This window comes from Orcinus orca, chromosome 3 (genome assembly GCF_937001465.1).
Source record: "Orcinus orca chromosome 3, mOrcOrc1.1, whole genome shotgun sequence".
NCBI lineage: Eukaryota > Metazoa > Chordata > Mammalia > Artiodactyla > Delphinidae > Orcinus > Orcinus orca.
In genome coordinates, this window is record NC_064561.1 from 12,764,954 (window position 1) to 12,783,977 (window position 19,024).

General features: G+C 42.9%; 1 protein-coding gene across 1 annotated transcript in view; it reads right to left on the reverse strand.

The window, feature by feature from the left end:
* The window catches only part of NWD1 (NACHT and WD repeat domain containing 1), a 58,275-nt gene that overhangs the window by 12,338 nt on the left and 26,913 nt on the right, over nt 1-19,024 (reverse strand). Inside the window, 5 exon segments of the mRNA XM_033401519.2 lie at nt 214-485; nt 3,145-3,353; nt 10,798-10,920; nt 13,665-13,862; nt 18,649-18,807. Of these exon segments, the coding sequence (XP_033257410.2) occupies nt 214-485; nt 3,145-3,353; nt 10,798-10,920; nt 13,665-13,862; nt 18,649-18,807 (961 nt within the window).

The following is a 19,024-nucleotide window of genomic DNA, read 5'->3' on the forward strand; positions in this document are numbered from 1 at the left end:
ATTGAGCACCAACAATCGCCCACACTGGCCAGCCCCCAGGAGACACCAAGAGATGTTTCCTGGACTGCGCTGAATTGCAGATCCCTAGAATGAAGAAGCCCAGTGTCATTTATTAAAAGATCAAAGGTGAGATGGTTTCTCGCAACTTCTAGGCCATCTGAGCATTTTGGAGCTGAATTAATGTTGGCATCCTATTCAGTCAAGTTGCTTACCAAAGAGATGGAGCCCTTACTGGACCCGGTCACCATCTTTCTTTGTTTCTGGACTGAGACCCCACAGGTTATTGTTTCTTCTTTGATGCTGGACAAATGTTGCTTCCTTTGCAGTGTTCCTGTGGCTGAACTCCACAGACTGACCGCGTCACCCTGCGACACCGTCAGCAACGTAGCCCTGGAAGCCAGCACTGCCGTGCACACCCAGGGGTCAGAGGCATCCCCCAGGATATGGAAAATCAGCTCTTCAGTTTCCAGATTCCAAGCATTGATCTAAAGGAATGATGAAAAGAAAGAGCCATGTCAGAGGGAGACCTAGTCTGCAAGTTTTCCAGAGTCAAATGCAAGACCTCTTTTCTTTTTTTTTTGTCATTGCAATTAAAAATTTTTTTAATCTTTGTACAATTTTGTAAAGTTCCTTTCCATTTACAGTTATTACAAAATATTGGCTATATTAAGACCTATTTTTTTTATAGTTCATGCATTTTATCGTCGACACTCTGTCAGTTTTAAAAAAAAGGAGTGGGGAAGGGGGAGGGATCCTGGATTGGATCTTGGAATGGCAAAAGGACATTCATGAAAAAATGGATAAAATCCAAATAAATTCTGGAACTGAGTTGATAGTAATTGTCAATATTAATGTCTTAGTTTTGACAAATGTACACTGGTTATATAAGATGTTGACTTTGGAGAAGGCTGGAACAAGGCCATACAGGAACTCTCTCTACTATCTTTATAGCTTTTCCATAAATCTAAAATTGTTCTAAAATAAAAAGTTTTAAAAATAGAATAACAGTCAGCTATGCCATGTGCCTATATGTTCATTCCAAGTAATTGCTGATTAATAATTAAAGAGGTTTCATTTTTAACCTTACCCCCAGAAGTACCTTTTTATCAGCAGTAATCATTTAAATAGTAAACATTTCCCATTAATTCTATTTGTGGGATTTACACTAAAGAAATAAGGAGAGATACACACAAAGATATACGTACAAGGAAAGTTACCTCAGCTATTTGAAAGTGCAAAGAAATGGAAACAACCTACATGTCCAGTAATGAGGGATTAGTTAAATAAACTACAGCAGAGCCATGCAACAGAATCTTATGAAATCACTAATCATGCTGTTTTTTAAGAATGTTTAAAGTTATGGGCAAAAATAGCTTTATAAAGCTGCTTAGGGACTTCCCTTGTGGCACAGTGTTTAAGAATCCACCTGCCAATGCAGGGGACATGGGTGCGATCCCTGGTCTGGGAAGATCCCACATGCCTCAGAGCAACTAAGCCCATGTGCCACAACTACTGAGCCTGAGCTCTAGAGCACACACGCCACAACTACTGAGCCCACACCTAGAGCCTGTGCTCCACAGTAAGAGAAACCACCGCAGTGAGAAGCCTGCACACTGCAACGAAGAATAGCCCCCACTCTCCACTGCTAGAGAAAGCCCTCGCACAGCAATGAAGACCCAACGCAGCCAAAAATAAATAAATAAATAAATTTATTTTAAAAAACTGTGTATATGGTTTTACCCCCATTTTGTTTCATACACACATGCACATGTGCATACACACACATGCACCATGTAAAGCAAAATCATGTAAATGTTAATAATGGTAATGTTTGCAATTATTTATTATATATTATTTCTTTACTGTATTTTCCAAACTTTTGCTGATAACAAAGCTGATTTCTATAATCAGTCTTGAAATCAACCCACACTTCTGTAATATTTAAGCCTACATTGTCCAATAAAAATATAATGCAAGCCACACATGACTTTATATTTTTTATTAGCCACCTTAAAAGGGTAAAAAGAAACAAGTGATATCAATTTCAATGATATACTTTATTTAACCCAGTATATCCAAATGTTATCATTTCAACATGTAATCGATATAAAATTATTATTAAAATATTTTACTTTTTTATGATACTGAGTCTTTGAAATCCACTGTGTGTTTTATACTTACAGCACATCTCAACTTGGAATAGCCACATTTCAAGCGCTCAATAACCACATCTAGCTGGTGGTTCTCCACTTTGGACAGCATAGTTTGTAAGCTACCAATATTACTTACATTAACAACCATCAATTACTAATAAAATAGAATAATTAATAGCTATTAATTATTTGTTGCTTACAATGTACCCAACACTATGAAGGGTGTTTTACATTCATTATCTCATGAGGTAGAGGAAGAATTGAGGCAGAGAGGTGAGGTGATACAATCAAGATTACTCAGCTTGCAAAGAAGTCAACTGGGACTTAGATACAGATTTGGCCCATGCCTTTAATTGCTAAGCTTTAACCCATTATTCTGTTGTGTGTTTCTATTCATAAAATGATCAGATTATAGAGTTATGATTGACATAATGGAATAACACAGCAGAAAACATATTGTTTTCAGATGCATGTGGAACATTTACCAAGAAAGAGCATTTCAATAAATTTGAAAGGATTCACATAATGCAAATGGAATTATATTAGGAAAAAAATAAGAGAACACTATCTGGGAACCTCTCAAATATTTGGAAATGAATACCACACTGCTAAATAGCCCATAGATCAAAGAAGAAATCAAAAGGGAAATGCTAAAAATATTTTGAACTGAATGTAAATGATAATATAACATATCAAAGTTCATGGGATGTAGGTAAAGCAGTACTCAGAGGGAAATTTATAGCACTAAAAAAATGACTGCATTAAAAATGGTGAAAGGTCTTAACCCTTAGGATCAGAAAGATCTATCAAGATCATCTAATCCAACTATAAGTTTTGAAGCCCTTTATGGCACCCTCTCAAGTAGTTGTGTACCTCTGTTTACAGTCCCCCTGTCCCATATCAGGGAGCCCCTCCTTATATAAACACCATATGCCATCTTTGACTGCTCTGGTCTCAGCTTTACTTTGCAAACGGGGCAAGTGTTTGTTACCTTTGAGCTAGATGCTGAATGCACAACCTTCTTTGCTTCATCCACATGAAGGCTCAAGATCTGAGGTTCAGTGGGACCTTCTGAGCCTCCATCCCAAATGGTGAATTTCTCCTGGTTAGAGAGTAAGTTTCACAAGCACAGCGTGTGATCCTTCGAGGTAGAGATGGCAAACGATCCTTTGGCAAACACTTTCACACACCTCACCCCTCCTGCAGCAGGCCAGGGTGGAGGATAGTATATTAGCTGGGAACATTTTGACCTTCCAACTACCATAACCTCTCCTGGCTTAGAAATTCCCTGGTTTCCCAAAGGAAAGATGGATAGATTAGAACATATCCAAATTACAAATAATGGAATGTGGCAAAGCTAAACTGAGTGTAACAACTGGTTGGGATTAAATCAATTGCCCAAATGTTGAATCTGTATTAAATAGAGATCATTGAAATGTATAAAAGGTTATCGTCATCCAGGAAGTATTTAAAATTAATAAACAAAAAGTAAACCAAAATAAAATTATAAGAGAAGATTTCATACTCCTGGAGAGATAGTTTTCTAAGGAGAACAAAATTTGGAAGACATAAAGGGGAAAAATTGACAAAATGGATTACATAAAAGTGTAAAATTTCAGGAGGATAAATTTGAAAGGCATATGACACATTAGGAGGAAATATTTGCAGTATATAACAGATAAATGGAGACCCTCTTTAATAAACAAAGAGTTCTTACAAATAAGCAAAAAAACGCAAACAACTTACAAATTGGACAAATCGTATAACAAAAGATTTACAGAAATAGTACAAGTGGACAATAAACATTTGAAAATGATGTTCAATCTCACTAGTAGTCACAAAATGCAACATGAAATACCAATATCATTATTATCCATAGTATTGGCAAAAAGTATGAATTAATTGCTGGAGTGCTGGCAAAGGTACAGGAAATCAGTTAATCTCATACCATGCTGATGGGAGTATAAGTTGATATAAATTTGCAGAAGGGTAATTTGGTGACATTTATTAAAAGTTAAAATGTGCAATATCTTGGTTTTGATAATATACTATAGTTATGTAAGACATTGCTAGCCTGGAAAGGTAGATAAAAGGTACACAGGAATTCTCTGTACTATTTCAGCAACTTTCTCTGCGTCTACAGTTATTTTTAGAATAAAAAGCTAAGAAAAAGAGGGGAAAATGAACAATGTGCATACAATTTGACTCAGAAATCCCACTTCCAGGAATGTGTCTTACAGAAATAATAGCATAAGTGTGTGAAGATGGAGAAGGACTTTAAATGCAACACTGTCTGTGTAAAAAGAAAACTGAGGGCTTCCCTGGTGGCGCAGTGATTGAGCGTCCGCCTGCCGATGCAGAGGACGGGGGTTCGTGTCCCGGTCCGGGAAGATCCCACATGCCGCGGAGCGGCTAGGCCCGTGAGCCATGGCCGCTAAGCCTGCGCATCTGGAGCCTGTGCTCCGCAATGGGAGAAGCCACAACAGTGAGAGGCCCGTGTACCGCAAAAAAAAAAAGAAAACTGAAAACAACCTGTCAATGAAAAGGGAGTTGGTTAAGTAATAGGGTACATCCATGTAAAGAATATTAGGCAGGCATTAAAAATAATAAAATGGATATATACATACACCTAATAATGATTATTATTACAACAGCCAATACTTAGTGCTTTATGTGTGCCAAACATAGTTGTAAGTGGTTAACATGCATTAAACTCTTTTAATCTCATGACAGGTCGTGAGGTACTATTGTTATCCCATTGTATAGATGGGGAAACTGAGCCACAGCTGAGTACAGTAACTTATCCAAAGCCACATGGTTAATAAGTAATGGAGCTAGGATCTCAGCTTGGAGCCCAGGCTCTCAATCACCACAAAACATTGTTACAACCTACTGCAACAAAAGCAAGTTGCAACCCAGTATATAAAACAGCATGATGTAACTTTTGACGAAAGCTCAAAGGACAGAGCTATGTCTGCATAAGCCTAGAGAAAAATTGCTAATGGCATATAACAGACTGTGTGCACTGATCACTTCCAGGGGGACACTGAAGGGTGAGGGGAGAGTAAAGGAAGGGAATTTTACTTTAGAATTCATGTCAGCAGTATTAGGGGTGACTTTTATTTCTTGCAATTGCGGTATTTTTCAACCAAAATTTCTATAAATAGTAATGCTTTATAATATATCCCTATACATAGGATACTATATCACTGCTAAAGTGAATTAGAGATGTATACATGATATGGAAAGAGGCAAAATATGTGATGTTAACTAAAAAAAAAAAGACCATGGTTATATATAGTCATATAAGCTTGTGCAACCTGGTTATTGGAGATATATATATATATATATATATATATATATATATATGCAGTTGTAAAGAGGTGGTCAGTAACACATCATTTCCATCACATGGATATAACAGCCAAGAAGAGACATAAGAGTAGAGTGTGGTAAAATATTTAGAAAGTGATGAGCTTTGGGTATTTATTACCTTGTTTTAATATAATCTATTTAATTGTATGTTTCTATAATTTAATGTTTAAGAATGACTGTGTTTGGACATAGAGAACAGACTTGTGGTTGCCAAGGGGGAGAGGGAAGTGGGGGAGGGATGGACTGGGAGTTTGGGGTTAGTAGATGCAAACTTACACACGGAATGGATAAACAACAAGGTCTTACTGTATAGCACAGGGAACTATATTCAATATACTGGGATAAACCATGATGGAAAAGAATACAAAAAAGAACGTATATAGGGCTTCCCTGGTGGCACAGTGGTTGAGAGTCCGCCTGCCGATGCAGGGGACACGGGTTCATGCCCTGGTCCGGGAGGATCCCACATGCCGCGGAGCGGCTGGGCCCGTGAGCCATGGCCGCTGAGCCTGCGTGTCCGGAGCCTGTGCTCCACAACGGGAGAGTCCACCACAGTGGGAGGCCCGTGTACCGCAAAAAAAAAAAAAAAAAAAAAAAGAATGTATATATGTGTATAACTGAGTTACTTTGCTGTACAGCAGAAATTAACACAACATTGTAAATATACTATACTTCAATACAAAAATAAATTTAAAAAAAAGAATGGTTGTGTTTGACAATCACCTCACCAAATTCTTGAAAATTTCAGACAGCTCTCACAAGCCAGTACCAACCACCTCCAGCATTGCTGTCACAGGATCGGAAACTTTCACTTCCCCTATTATGTAGGTCTATAATATTTTCATTTTTTTCAGCAAATAGATTATTGAGTTTTTCTGATTACAAATAATAAGAGTTTGAGGACTTTAAAAAATGAATCAAGGTCACCGTTGGTAAATGGGCTCAAGTCTTGAAGAGATGGCTCTCACACACAGATACAGAGATTGAATAGACCTCTAGGAAAATAGCTATCCTGATGATGATAAAATAGAGGGAATCTTATTTGACAGATACTCTGTCAGTATCCACCCCGCTCCAACCCCTCAGACAAAAAGAGTAAAATGAAAACATGTAATGCTGGGAGCTTTGGGGTTGGAGAGTGTTTTAATCTGTTACAATCTGTTTGGAAAGCAATAAGATAACACTTCTCAAAACCCCTAAGAATGTTCATACCTTTCAATTCAAGAATACCACTCACTAGAAATATTCAACAGAACGGAAAAATATTGGCAAGAGTAAAAACAGATTCGGGCTTCCCTGGTGGCGCAGTGGTTAAGAATCTACCTGCCAATGCAGGGGACATGGGTTCGAGCCCTGGTCTGGGAAGATCCCACATGCTGCGGAGCAACTAAGCCCGTGAGCCGCAACTACTGAGCCTGCGCGTCTGGAGCCTGTGCTCCGCAACGGGAGAGGCCGCGACGGTGAGAGGCCCGCGCATCGTGATGAAGAGTGGCCCCCGCTCACCGCAACTGGAGAAAGACCTCGCACAGAAACAAAGACCCAACACAGCCAAAAATAAATATACATAAATTAATTAATTAAAAACAAACAAACAAATCCCAGATTCATCCCAGTGTTATCCAAATAGCAGATAACTACAAATAGCCTAAATAGCCCCAAAAAATTTTTAAATAGTTTAATAAATTCTGGAACACGATCTATCGAGAGAAATGAAATATTTTTGGTGCAGTTAGCATTATAAAGATGAAGATTCAGTGAATCACAGCAGCATTATTCATAACAGCCCCAAACTGGGAACAGTGTAAATGTCCTTCAAGTGATGAATGGATTAAAACCTCTGTTCGTTCCATGCAATGGAATACGGCTCAGCAATGCAAAGGAAAAACTAACCATACATGTAACAATACAGATGAACTCAGACAATGTTACGTGGAGTGAAAGAAGTCCCATGCCAAAGACCACATGCTATACAATTTCATTTATATGAAAGGTCCAGAAAATACAAACCTGTAGACTCAGAAAGCATATTGGTGGTTACCATGGGGCTGGGGGTGGGAGGAGGGATGGACTGCAAAGGGGGCAGGAGGGATCTCCTTGGGGTGATGGAAAGTGCTACAGCAGGATTACGGTAATGGTGGCACAATTTGATACATTTACTACAAAATCATTGACTATATGTTTAAAACACGTGTATTGTATGGTATGTAAATTATACCTCAATAAAGTTGTTTTTAAAAAGATTCCATGAAGACAAAAGAATGTTTATGGCAAAATGTTGAGAAAAAAACGATAAAACCATGTACATACTGAGATTGCAATCATGTAATATTTTAACATCTTTATTGAGATATAATTGACAAGCATAAAATTCACCTATTCATGTACAACAGTATAATTCACTGTTCTGGGAAATGAACGTTCCCAGAGTGGTGCAACCATCACCACAGGCTAGGTTGAGTATTTTCATAACCTCAAAAACTGTCACTCCCTCCCTGTTCTCCCCTTATCATTTAAACCATCTTAAATTGTATAATCAGTGATACTAGTACATTCACGATGTTGTGCAAACGTCACCTCTATCAGATTCCAGAACATTTTTGTCACCCAAAAAGGAAACCCCGTCCCCGTTAGCAGTCTCTCTCCATCCCCCTTCCACCAGCCCCTGACAACCACTAAACTGCTTTCTGTCTCTCCACATTTACCTGTTGCAGACATTTCATATAAAAGAATCACATACAATGTAGTCTTTTGTGAGTGGCTCCTTTCATTTGATACAATATCCTAAGCTCCAGCCTTACAGCTTCCTTGCTACTCTATCCATGTTCCAACCTCATCTTCTCAGGTTCTTTGCACTGGTTGTTTCCCACACCTGGGATGCTCTACCCTCCTGCCCTTTGCACACTTATTCATAGCCTTTGTATCTTGGCTGAGTGTCCCTGCTCAGAGAAATCCTTTCCCTAACTGCCCTAAGTCAGTCACTTTGGTTATTGTAGCTCATGACACCGTGTTTTCCTCATTACATTTATTGCAATTTGTAACTACATTTTTGTCCGGCTTGCCTTCTCAAATACACGGATCTGACTCAGGGCCGGGATCAGGGTGAGGCAAGTAAGGCACTTACCTCGGGTGCAAAGTTTAAGGAGGTACCAAATTGTTGAGTTTTCCTTTTGCCTCTCTCTCCAGTATGGATTGACACAGCACTACAACTCATCCTGTCTTTAAGACAGGTTGATATTTATTCATCGTGGATTGTTTTGCCTTAATTTTTTGATTTTTAAAAACTTTTTTAAAAATTACATTTGCAGGACTTTCCGCAGTGGTTAAGAATCCGCCCTGCAATGCAGGGGATGCCTGTTTGATCCCTGGTCAGGGAACTAAGATCCCACATGCGGCGGGGCAACTAAAGCTCGCACGCCACAACTAATGAGCCCACATGCTCTGGAGCCTGTGCGCTACAACTAGAGACAAGCCCATGCACTGCAAGGAAGAGCCCGTGTGCTGAAACGAAAGGTCCCGCGTGCTGCAACTAAGACCCAATGCAGCCAATAAATAAATAAATAAATAAATAAATAAATGCATTCGGGAATTCCCCAGCGGTCCAGTGGTTAAGACTCCATGCTTCCACTGCAGGGGGCATGGGTTTGACCCCTGGTTGGGGAACTAAGATCCTGCATGCTGTGTGGCACGGCCAAAACAAAATAAATAAATAAAAAATAAACACATTGCATTGAAATATTATCATGATGACCAAGTTTTTTTTTAACTTTGGGATGCTCCTAAATTTTACACCCAAGGGGTGTGCCTCACTCCCCTTACCCGAGTTTCGGCCCCGATCTGTCTCTCTTCAGCCTCAGATCAGGGCCTGGTACACAGTAAGCACTCAATAATTGTTGGAATGAATCAACCATAGCTGTGATGGTTTTGTAGAAGTGAAAACGTTACTTAGGCTCTGAGAGACTGTGGTAGACAAATTGCATAAATGACCACAATCCTTTACTGTCCAAGATCTATACCTTGTGCAGTGTGACTTTGCTCCTCCCATCAAGAGATGAAGCAAATTTCCCTACCCATTGATTCTGGATTGTTCTTGGGACTTCCTTTGGCCAATGGAATGTGAAGGGGTGCCAGTTCCAAGGCCAGTTCCAGGCCTTCAGAGACCTTATACACTTCTGCTTGCCCTCTTGAAACCCTGCCTCTGCCCAGGCTCACCTGCTGGAGGATGAGAGATCATGTGGAACAGAGTTGAGTTGTCTCAGCTAAGAACGTCCTGAACCAGCCAGCTCCCAGATGCCCCATAACTGACTACATATGCATGAGCAAGCCTGGCTGAGACCAGAAGAGCTGCCTGGCTGAGCCCAGCCTGAATTGCCCAGTCACAGAGGTGAGCTAAATAAACAACTATTGTTTGAAGCTACTCTGTTTGGGGTGGGTTTTGTTTTTTCTTTTTCATATTCTTTTCCATTATGGTTTATTACAGGATATTGAATATAGTTCCCTGTGCTATACAATAGGACCTTGTTGTTTATCCATCCCATATATAATAGTTTGCATCTGCTGGTCCCAAACTCCCCATCCAACCCTCCCCTGCCCCCCTTCCCCTTGGCAACCAGAAGTCTGTTCTCTATGTCTGTGAGTCTGTTTCTGTTTTGTAGATAAGTTCATTTGTGTCATATTTTATATTCCACATATAAATGATATCATATGGTATTTGTCTTTCTCTTTCTGCCTTACTTCACTTAGTATGATCATCTCTAGGGCCATCCATGTAGGTGCAAATGGCATCATGTCATTCTTTTTTATGGCTGAGTAATATTCCATTGTGTATACATACATATATATATATATATATATATATATATATATATATATATATCAGATCTTCTTTGTCCATTCATCTGTCAATGAACAGTAGGTTGTTTCCAAGTCTTGGCTATTTTCAATACTGCTGCTATGAACATAGGGGTGCATGTATCTTTTCAAATTATAGTTTTGTCCAGATATATGCCCAGGAGTAGGACTGCTGGATCATATGGAAACTTTATTTTTAGTTTTTTGAGGAACCTCCATACTATTCTCCACAGTGGCTGCACCAATTTATATTCCTGTTTGGGGTGTTTTGTTATGTGGCTATAGCTAGCTGATGCAGGAACAAAGGTCAGGGTTTTAATACAGAGAAATGAATTGGTAGTGAAGGGGCCCCAGGGGACTGACTGATTGCTGTGGGACTCTAGGAGGAAGCTGATCATAAACCCCACTTCCTGAGCCTCACCTGTGTGTCCAGCTAGGATGTGGATCACCTGCTGTTCTTCCATATCCCACACAGCTACCATGCTCTCCTGGGTGCCAACCACCAGCAGCTTCTCTTCCAGGCTCCATGCCATGGCAGTGATGCCTGCAGCCACACGGAAACAAGAGCTCATGTGTCTGAGTGCTCAGCCATGAGGTACTCTAATGGGCCCCTCACTTCACAGATAAGGAAACTGGGGCACAGACAGAGTCACACACCTAGAAGTGGCAGAGCCAGGATTTCAAAGCCAGCGCCGTCAGATGTCAGATGAAGACTCTGGGTTGAAATGTGTATGTTGATCTGAGGTAGGAAAATGGACTAAACCACTCCTCAGTCATAAGTGTCTCTAGTTCAGCGGTTCCTACCCAGCGGCGATTCTGCCCCCCAGGGCACACTGGGAAATGTCTGGAGACATTTTTGGTTGTTACAACTGGGGACCAGGATGCTACTGGCATCTGATGGGTGGAGGCAGGGACGTTGCTCAACATCCTGCAGTGCACACGATGGCCCCACCCCAGAGAAGGATCCAGCCGCAAATGTCAGTGATGCATGGTTGAGTGCACAGTTGGAGAAGACGCAGGAATGGAATTAAATTGGCTGAGGATGAGAACCCTGCTTTCGACTTCTCTTTGAGCTCGATCTGTGTGGGAAAAGAAGGGCTGGTGCCCCAAAGAAAAAAATATTTGCCAATAGTTTGAGCAAACACAGCCCAAGGCTCTCTGCTGGGTGGATCTTGATTGGATCATCGCTGAAGACAGACAGGGACCAAGTTACACTGGAGAAAACAGCCCGAATATCAGGAGACCAGACTTTCTGAATGCCCTGATCAAGTCCTTTTCCTGCTCTGTGCCTCAGTTTCGTCATTTTTAAGGTGATGGGGGAGGTGCTGAAATCAGAGCCAGTCCAGGTCTGAGAATCCAGAATTGTGTTTCTACCTCATCGGGACAGGGCATGAAGAGATGAGATTTTTTTTTCTTTCTTTTTTTCCCTTTTTGTGGGGGAGGATCACTCACTCACTGTGTGACCTTGGAAATGTGAACTCAAACTTCTCATTTTAAAAATGAAGAAACTGAAGCCCAGAGTGCGTAGGAACTTTCTCAACTTTAACATGACTAGAGCTCGTACAAGTGGCACATTTCCCTACTGAGGTGAGAAAAAGAAAAAATTCACTTTGAGCTGTAACTTCCTTTGCCTACGCTGTGGCAGACATCACTAGTCAATCACCGCACTCTCTGTGATTTGGCCCCCCCAATAGCCATTCTATCATGCTTCCTTCAGTAATAAAACCGACAGCCCACAGGTTTTAGGTGAGTACGTGGTTACTCAAAGACCATTTTTCCCACGCTCCCTTGCAGTCGAAGATGGCCAAGTTCTCACCAGCACGACAGGAGCAGAAGTGGTAAGCTCTGCTTCAAGGCCATGCCTTTGAAAGGAAGGGGCCTGTCATCTACTTCTTCTTCCCTCTTCCCACTGGCTGGAATGCCATTGTGATGGTAAGAGCTGGAGCAGCTATTTTGGGCCATTAAATGGAAACCTCACATTGAAAATGGCAGAGCAAAAAATTTGAAAGAGTTTGGGTCCCTGACCCCCTGGAGATACCATATTACCTTTTCTTATGCCTGGACTATTGTGTGTGAGAGAAAATAACTCCTGTTTTATTTAAGCCACTGCTACTTTGGCCTTTGTTACAGCATCAGAACTTGTATTGTAACCAATATACCATTAAACCAGATTCAGTCTCAGAATCCTTCTCAACACAGCATTCTAGTAGCTGTCCCTAAATCAGTTCTTCCATGCATTGTCCTTAGCATCTCTTAGAATTTCTGATTTGGAAGCTCTGTGCCTTGGGAGTGTAGCTTTCCCTACAAGGCTATGTGGCACAAAAATGGCCTGAGTCACAATAACTGGCATTTGAACCAAAGCTAACTGTATTCAGTGATTAATGTGAGAGATTATGGGTGGGCAGATAAAGGGATGGATGAATGGAGGTGAACTGGTGGATAAGTGGACAGATAGGTGGCTGGTTAGATGAGTGGGTGAGTGAATGTGTGGGTGTTAGATGGGTAACTGGATGAATTATTTGATAGATGGGTGGGTGAGTTGGCTGAGTGTGTGAAAGGGTAAAGCGAGGGGATAGAAGATGGCAAACTGGGGGAAATAGAAGGTAAGTGGTGTGGATAGAAGGGTGGAAGGAAGGGTGACTATTGGAAATACGGACAACTGATGGGTGAATGGATGAATGGATGGATGGATGGGAAGGAAGGAAGGAATAAAGGAGGGAGGAAGGATGGAAGGACATACAGATGGATAGATGGAAGGAAGGGTGGAAGAATGAATGGATGGAGGGATGGGTGGAGGGATGAACAGACAGATGGACAGCTGGATGGAAGGAAGGAAGGAAGGAAGGATGGATGAAGAATGGATGGAGAGAACTAAATCCTCTTGTCCCTCTGACATTCTGCTGTCCCAGGGAGAACCTACAAGTTCCACCAGCCTCTCAGGGTCCAGTCAGGCACCAGTTCCTAGTTTCCAGACTTACTAGCATTAGGCTGTAAATCTCAGAAGCTATCTATAAGACGGGCACCGAACTCTTAGAGATGAAACCCCAGAGGCAGTTGGCATGCCCTCGCTCTGGGCTCATTAGCAGTATTTACACTAGTAATCTACAGTCCCTGGGGGGCAGAGGGAGCCGAGTCAGCATGAGACCGCAGGGCCAGGTCCCGATGGCACTCTTGGGGCTTCCCAGCTGGCAGAGGGGAGACCCAGAGAGCAGCCCCAAACACCTGCAGTCCACTGCCCCCAGGCAGGCAGGGGCCTGGCGGGATTTTGGCTACGCTTGGGAAACGCACCTTTGTGACAGCCGGTGAGGGTTGCCTGGAGGGGTCCTCCCGGGGGCTGGAGGAATCCTCCGAGGGGCACCAGCACAGGGTGTGGGCACATCCGGAACCAGCTCTGCGCCTGTTGGCACAGCTGTCCCACCAGCGCCGGATGTGAGGTGGCGAAGAAATGGAGGCTGGCCAGGAGTTCTGTACACAAGATGCTTCTCTCTGCAACAGAGGAGATGCTGGTTAAGGGGAGGGGCCCTGCTTCCCTGGGTGGAGCCCCCCTCCTGCCTCCTTTTCTGTGCTCCACACACACTTGCCCCTACTTCAAGTGCACCAGGTGGTTTCCCCCTCTCCTACCCTAGACCTTGGGTTTCCAGATAGCAGGGAGAATGCCTGTCTTGTTCATTGCTATGTTCTGAGTGTCAGGCACCCAACAAGTGCCTGTTAGAGAAATAATGATCACTTCTCCAGCACTTCATAGTTACTGAGTGGGTTAGTGTCCTGTGGCTGCTATAACAAGACAACCTGGGGGGCTTCAGACAACAGAACTTCCTTCTTTCACAGTTCTGGAGGCCAGAAGTCCGAAATCAAGGTGTCGACAGGGCTGTGCTCCCTCCAGAGGCTCTGGGAGAGGATGCTTCCTTGCCTCTTCCAGCTTCTGGGGGCTTCAGGCGTTCCTTGGCTTGTGACCACATCACCGTAATCTCTTTTTAAATTTTTAATTGTTTATACAATTTTAAAAGGTTACACTCCACTTACAGTTATTACAAAGTATTGACTATGTTTCCCATGTTGTACAATACATCCTTGAAGCCTATCTTACACCCAATAATTTGTACCTCCCATTCCCCCACCCCTATTTTGCCCCTCTACCATTCCCTCTCCCCACTGGTAACTACTAGTTTTTACTCTGTATGTGTGAGTCTGCTTCTGTTTTGTTATATTCACTAGTATGTCGTATTTTTTTAGATTCCACATACAATTGATATCATACAATATTTGTATTTCTCTAACTTATTTAGACTAATGCCCTCCAAGTCCATCCATGTTGCTGTAAATAGCAAAATCTAGTTCTTTTTTATGGCTGAGTAGTATTCCATTGTATATATATACCACATCTTCTTTATCCATTCATCTGTTGATGGACATTTAGGTGCTTCCATATTTTGGCAATTGTAAATAATGCTGCTAGGAACATTGGGGCACGTGTATCTTTTCGAATTAGTGTTTTTGTTTTGCTTTTTTTACCCAGGAATGAATTACTGGGTCATATGGTAGTCCTATTTTTTAGTTTTTTTGAGAAACTTCCATGCTGTTTTCCACAGTGGCTGCAGCAATTGACATTCCCACCAGCAGTATAGAAGCGCGTCATCCCAGTTTCTGCCTCTGTTTTCACATGGCCTTCTCATCTGTGCATCTCTACATTTTCCCTTTTTCTGTTTCAAATCTCCCTCTGCTTCCTTCTTATTAGGACACTTGTGATTGAATTTTGGGGCCACCTAGATAATCCAGGATAAACTCTCCATCCCAAGAAACTTAATCACATTTTTTTTTTTTTTTGCCATATAAAGTAATAGTCATAGGTTCCAGGGATTAAGAAGTGACTATATCTTGGAAGGGGGTGGGGAGGTGAGGGGCAGATTTTTCTGTCTACCACACAGAGGTATCATCATTACTATCCCAAGTGCCCAAGCGTATAACAGGGAAAATTGAGGTATGAAGAAGTTAAGCAACTTACTCAAGGTCACACAGCCAGTAAGAGGCAGGAATCTGACCCCCAACGTTTGATTGCAATGCCAAGTGAAGACCAGGGACATTGAAGGTAGACAGTTCATTTTGTCCCTGTTGTTGGAGCATCCTAACTGTGGAGCCTGGGGCAATGGTGGCAGTGCCCTGTGCCTGGGTTTGCTGGTGGGTGGGATGGGGCAGGGCCAGGATCAGGGGCAAGTGCCCCACTCACCACGGGTACAAAAGTTAAAGTGGTGCCGACAAACTCAACCACCAAGATAAGTACTATTTTAATGCAATATTTAAAAAAATCAAAACTGACGCGCCCGCCCCCTCATCCATGATGAACAAAATATCAGTCTTTTAAAATAAAAACAGGGACAGAAATGGCACCACACCAAGTCATCCTGGAGCCTGAGGCAATGGGAGAAATAGGGAATACCAACGGGCTTTCAGGAGCTGGCCGTACAGTACTGGAATGTGGTGAGAGCGCATGGTTGCTCAGCCGCGCCATCTGGTGGGGACATTCATTCCTACACCTCCTCCTTGTTCTGGGCAGCCACGGGTTGTCAATCAGGAAACACTGCAAAGAACATACTGTGATTTGGGCTTTTAAATCTTCCCTTAAACTGGGCATGTAAGCCCAAGGCTGTTTTCCCGGGAAATCACTCCCTTCGAGGTTTAAAACTGCTGGCGAGCGTGAATGTAGGCGAAAGGTGTAACTGATCATGGGCACCAGTATCTCCCACTTGGGTGGGATCCTAGACACACTTTAGTTCTATCCCACATTTTGCTGATGAGGGAAGCAGAGGACAGAAATGGCTTCTCCAAGGCCGTTCACGTCAAAACATTGGTGCTGTCACATGACCATAACAGGATCCTCGGATGGCGCCATGGGGACAGGCTCAGCATGAATTGACTAGCAAAACTTTCCCAGCAGCCCTAGGTGGGAGGGTCGACCAACATCCCCATTTTGCAGATGGGAAAACTGAAGGCTGCAAGGCGGGAGTGAGGATGGGGGAGGGGTGGGGATAGTTAGGGGCTTGCAAGGTCACACTGCCAGTAAGTAGCAGAGCCCAGATTTGAATCAGCATGATGGGACTCAAAATCCATACTCTTAGACTGGTCCATGTAGTAGGGGTGGACATTTGGCAGGGAGCAGAGGCAGACAGATGATGCAAAAGAAAGCCAGCAGAAATAATAACTAAGAGTTAAGATAGATGGAAACAACATGCAATGATGAAATATGCACGGGTGTGGTGGCCAGGGGTGTCCAGCGTGAGTGGTGGCCAGACAGGCTTCTCGGACAAGCAACAGTTGTCAGGTCTGAGCAAGCCACGGAAGGGATATAGGAATTAAGCACCTTTATAAAACCCCTTGTAAATGCCCTCAAATCAAAACCAGCTGGGATGGGAATTCCCTGGCAGTCCAGTGGTTAGGACTCCAAGGTTCACTGCTGGGGCCCGGGTATCCCTGGTCGGGGAACTAAGATACCACAAGCCACGTGGTGTGGCAAAAAAAAAAAAAAAAAAGAACCAGCTTGGAAGTGTATGATAAAAAACCATCCTGGTCACTTCACACTCATTAGGATGGCTTTTTTTTTTTTTAATCAGAAAGTAACAAGTGTTGGAGAAGATGCAGAGAAACTAGAAATTTTATGCACTGTTGGTGGGAATGTGAAACGGTCCAGCCACTGTGGAAAATGGCCTGGCAGTTCCTCAAAAATTAAACACAGAATTATCAGATGATTGAGCAATTCTACACCTGGATATATATCCAGAAGAATTGAAAGCAAGGTCTCGAAAAGATATTTGTACACCCATATTCACAGCAGCATCATTCACAATTGCCAAAAGGTAAAGACAAACCAAGTGTCCATTGATGAGTGGATGAGCAAAATGCGGTTCTTCCACACAATGGAATGTTATTCAACCTTAAAAAGGAAAGATATTCTAACACATGCTACAACATGGGTGAACCTTGAGGACATTATGTTAAGTGAAATAAGCCAGACACAAAAAGGACAAATACTGCATGATTCCACTTATATGAGGTGCCTGGAGTGGTCAAATTCATAGAGACAGAAGTAGAAGGGTGGGTGCCAGGGGCTGGGGGAGGAGGGGATGGGGAGTGAGTGTTTAATGGGGACAGAGTTTCTGTTTGAAAAGATGAGCAAGTTCTGGAGATGGATGGTGGTGATGGCTGCCCAAGAGTGTGAATGTACTTAATGTCACAGAAGTGTACAATTAAAATGGTTAATTTTATGTTATGTGTATTTTGCCACAATTTTAAAAAACGCAAACAAACGAAACACCATCCTGGACAGAGTATCAACTGAGGATTCAGAGATTCTTAAAGTTCTAGGGCAGAGTGTGGACCAAATCCAGCTGAACGATTTGTCCTGAGAGCTAAGAATGGTTTTTGTAAAATATATTAATGTTTTCGGATTGATGTTTGTAATTAGTGGGATGACAGGAAATACCAACTTTGAACCCCAACTGAGCAAAATGTTATCCCCCTGAACAAGAGTTCCCCTCATCTTTCTCGTGAGTAGAGCTGACTTACAAAAATGTTGTGCTCAGGACTTCCTTGGTGGCGCAGTGGTTAAGACTCTGCGCTCCCAATGAAGGGGGCCCAGGTTTGATCCCTGGTCAAGGAACTAGATCCCGCATGCATGCCACAACTAAGGAGCCTGCGTGCTGCAACTAAGACCCAGTGCAACCAAATAAATATTTTTAAAAGTCATGCTCAATTATTATCATTCTATTTTGAATTTCATCAATAAAAAAATCTGTGGGAACATGTTTTATCTCTTGTTATATTAAGTGTCAACATAATTTCCTCGATTTTGCCTGAAATATCGCCTATGTGGCCCTTTCCAGAGTAAGATGCTGGGGAATTCCCTGGCATTCCAGTGGTAAGGACTTCACGCCCTTACTGCCGAGGGCCCAGGTTTGATCCCTGGTCGGGCAGCTAAGATCCCACAAGCCATGCGGCACAGCCAAAAAATAAATCAAAATTAAAAAAAAATAGACTAAGATGTTGGGCCGTCCTGGTGAGGGGATCGGCTCTGCCTTGGTAGTTTTCACTCCTAAGCTCTCCCAGGTTCAGCTCAAAGTTCTAGAAGCTGGAGCTGGGAGAAACCCCTCAGCTATAGACAGGAAAGGCGTATGAGCTGATGCAAATCCATCTGGCGGCTCGGTGAGGAGAGTGGGTTTCTAGAAGTCAGTGCAAAGTGGACCACCCCTCCCCCCGACCCAGCCCGCTCAGCCCGACTCACCCATGCGTCGGAGCTCCACTGCCGGGCGGCACAGCTGGGGGGCTTCCCGGACCAGGCTGACCTCAGGACAGTCCACGTGAAGGGCGCACAGGTCAAAGTCATCCAACAGACCCTCAATGCCCCCTGAGATGCCCCGGCAGGAAATCCAGTTCATGCTGCCTGTGGGGAGAAGACGCGGTGCTGCGGGGAGCATGCGTCTCCTCCCAGCTCATCCTGAGAGGTGGGTTCTCACCTCCCCATTTCTCCCAAGGGCTCTCACTCTCGGCCATGCTGACATTTGGGGCCGGGTCATACTCCGTGGTGGGGCCGTCATGTAGGGTGTATAGAGCAGTGTCCCTGGTCTCCATCCACTAGATGCCAGTAACTCCTCTGCAGT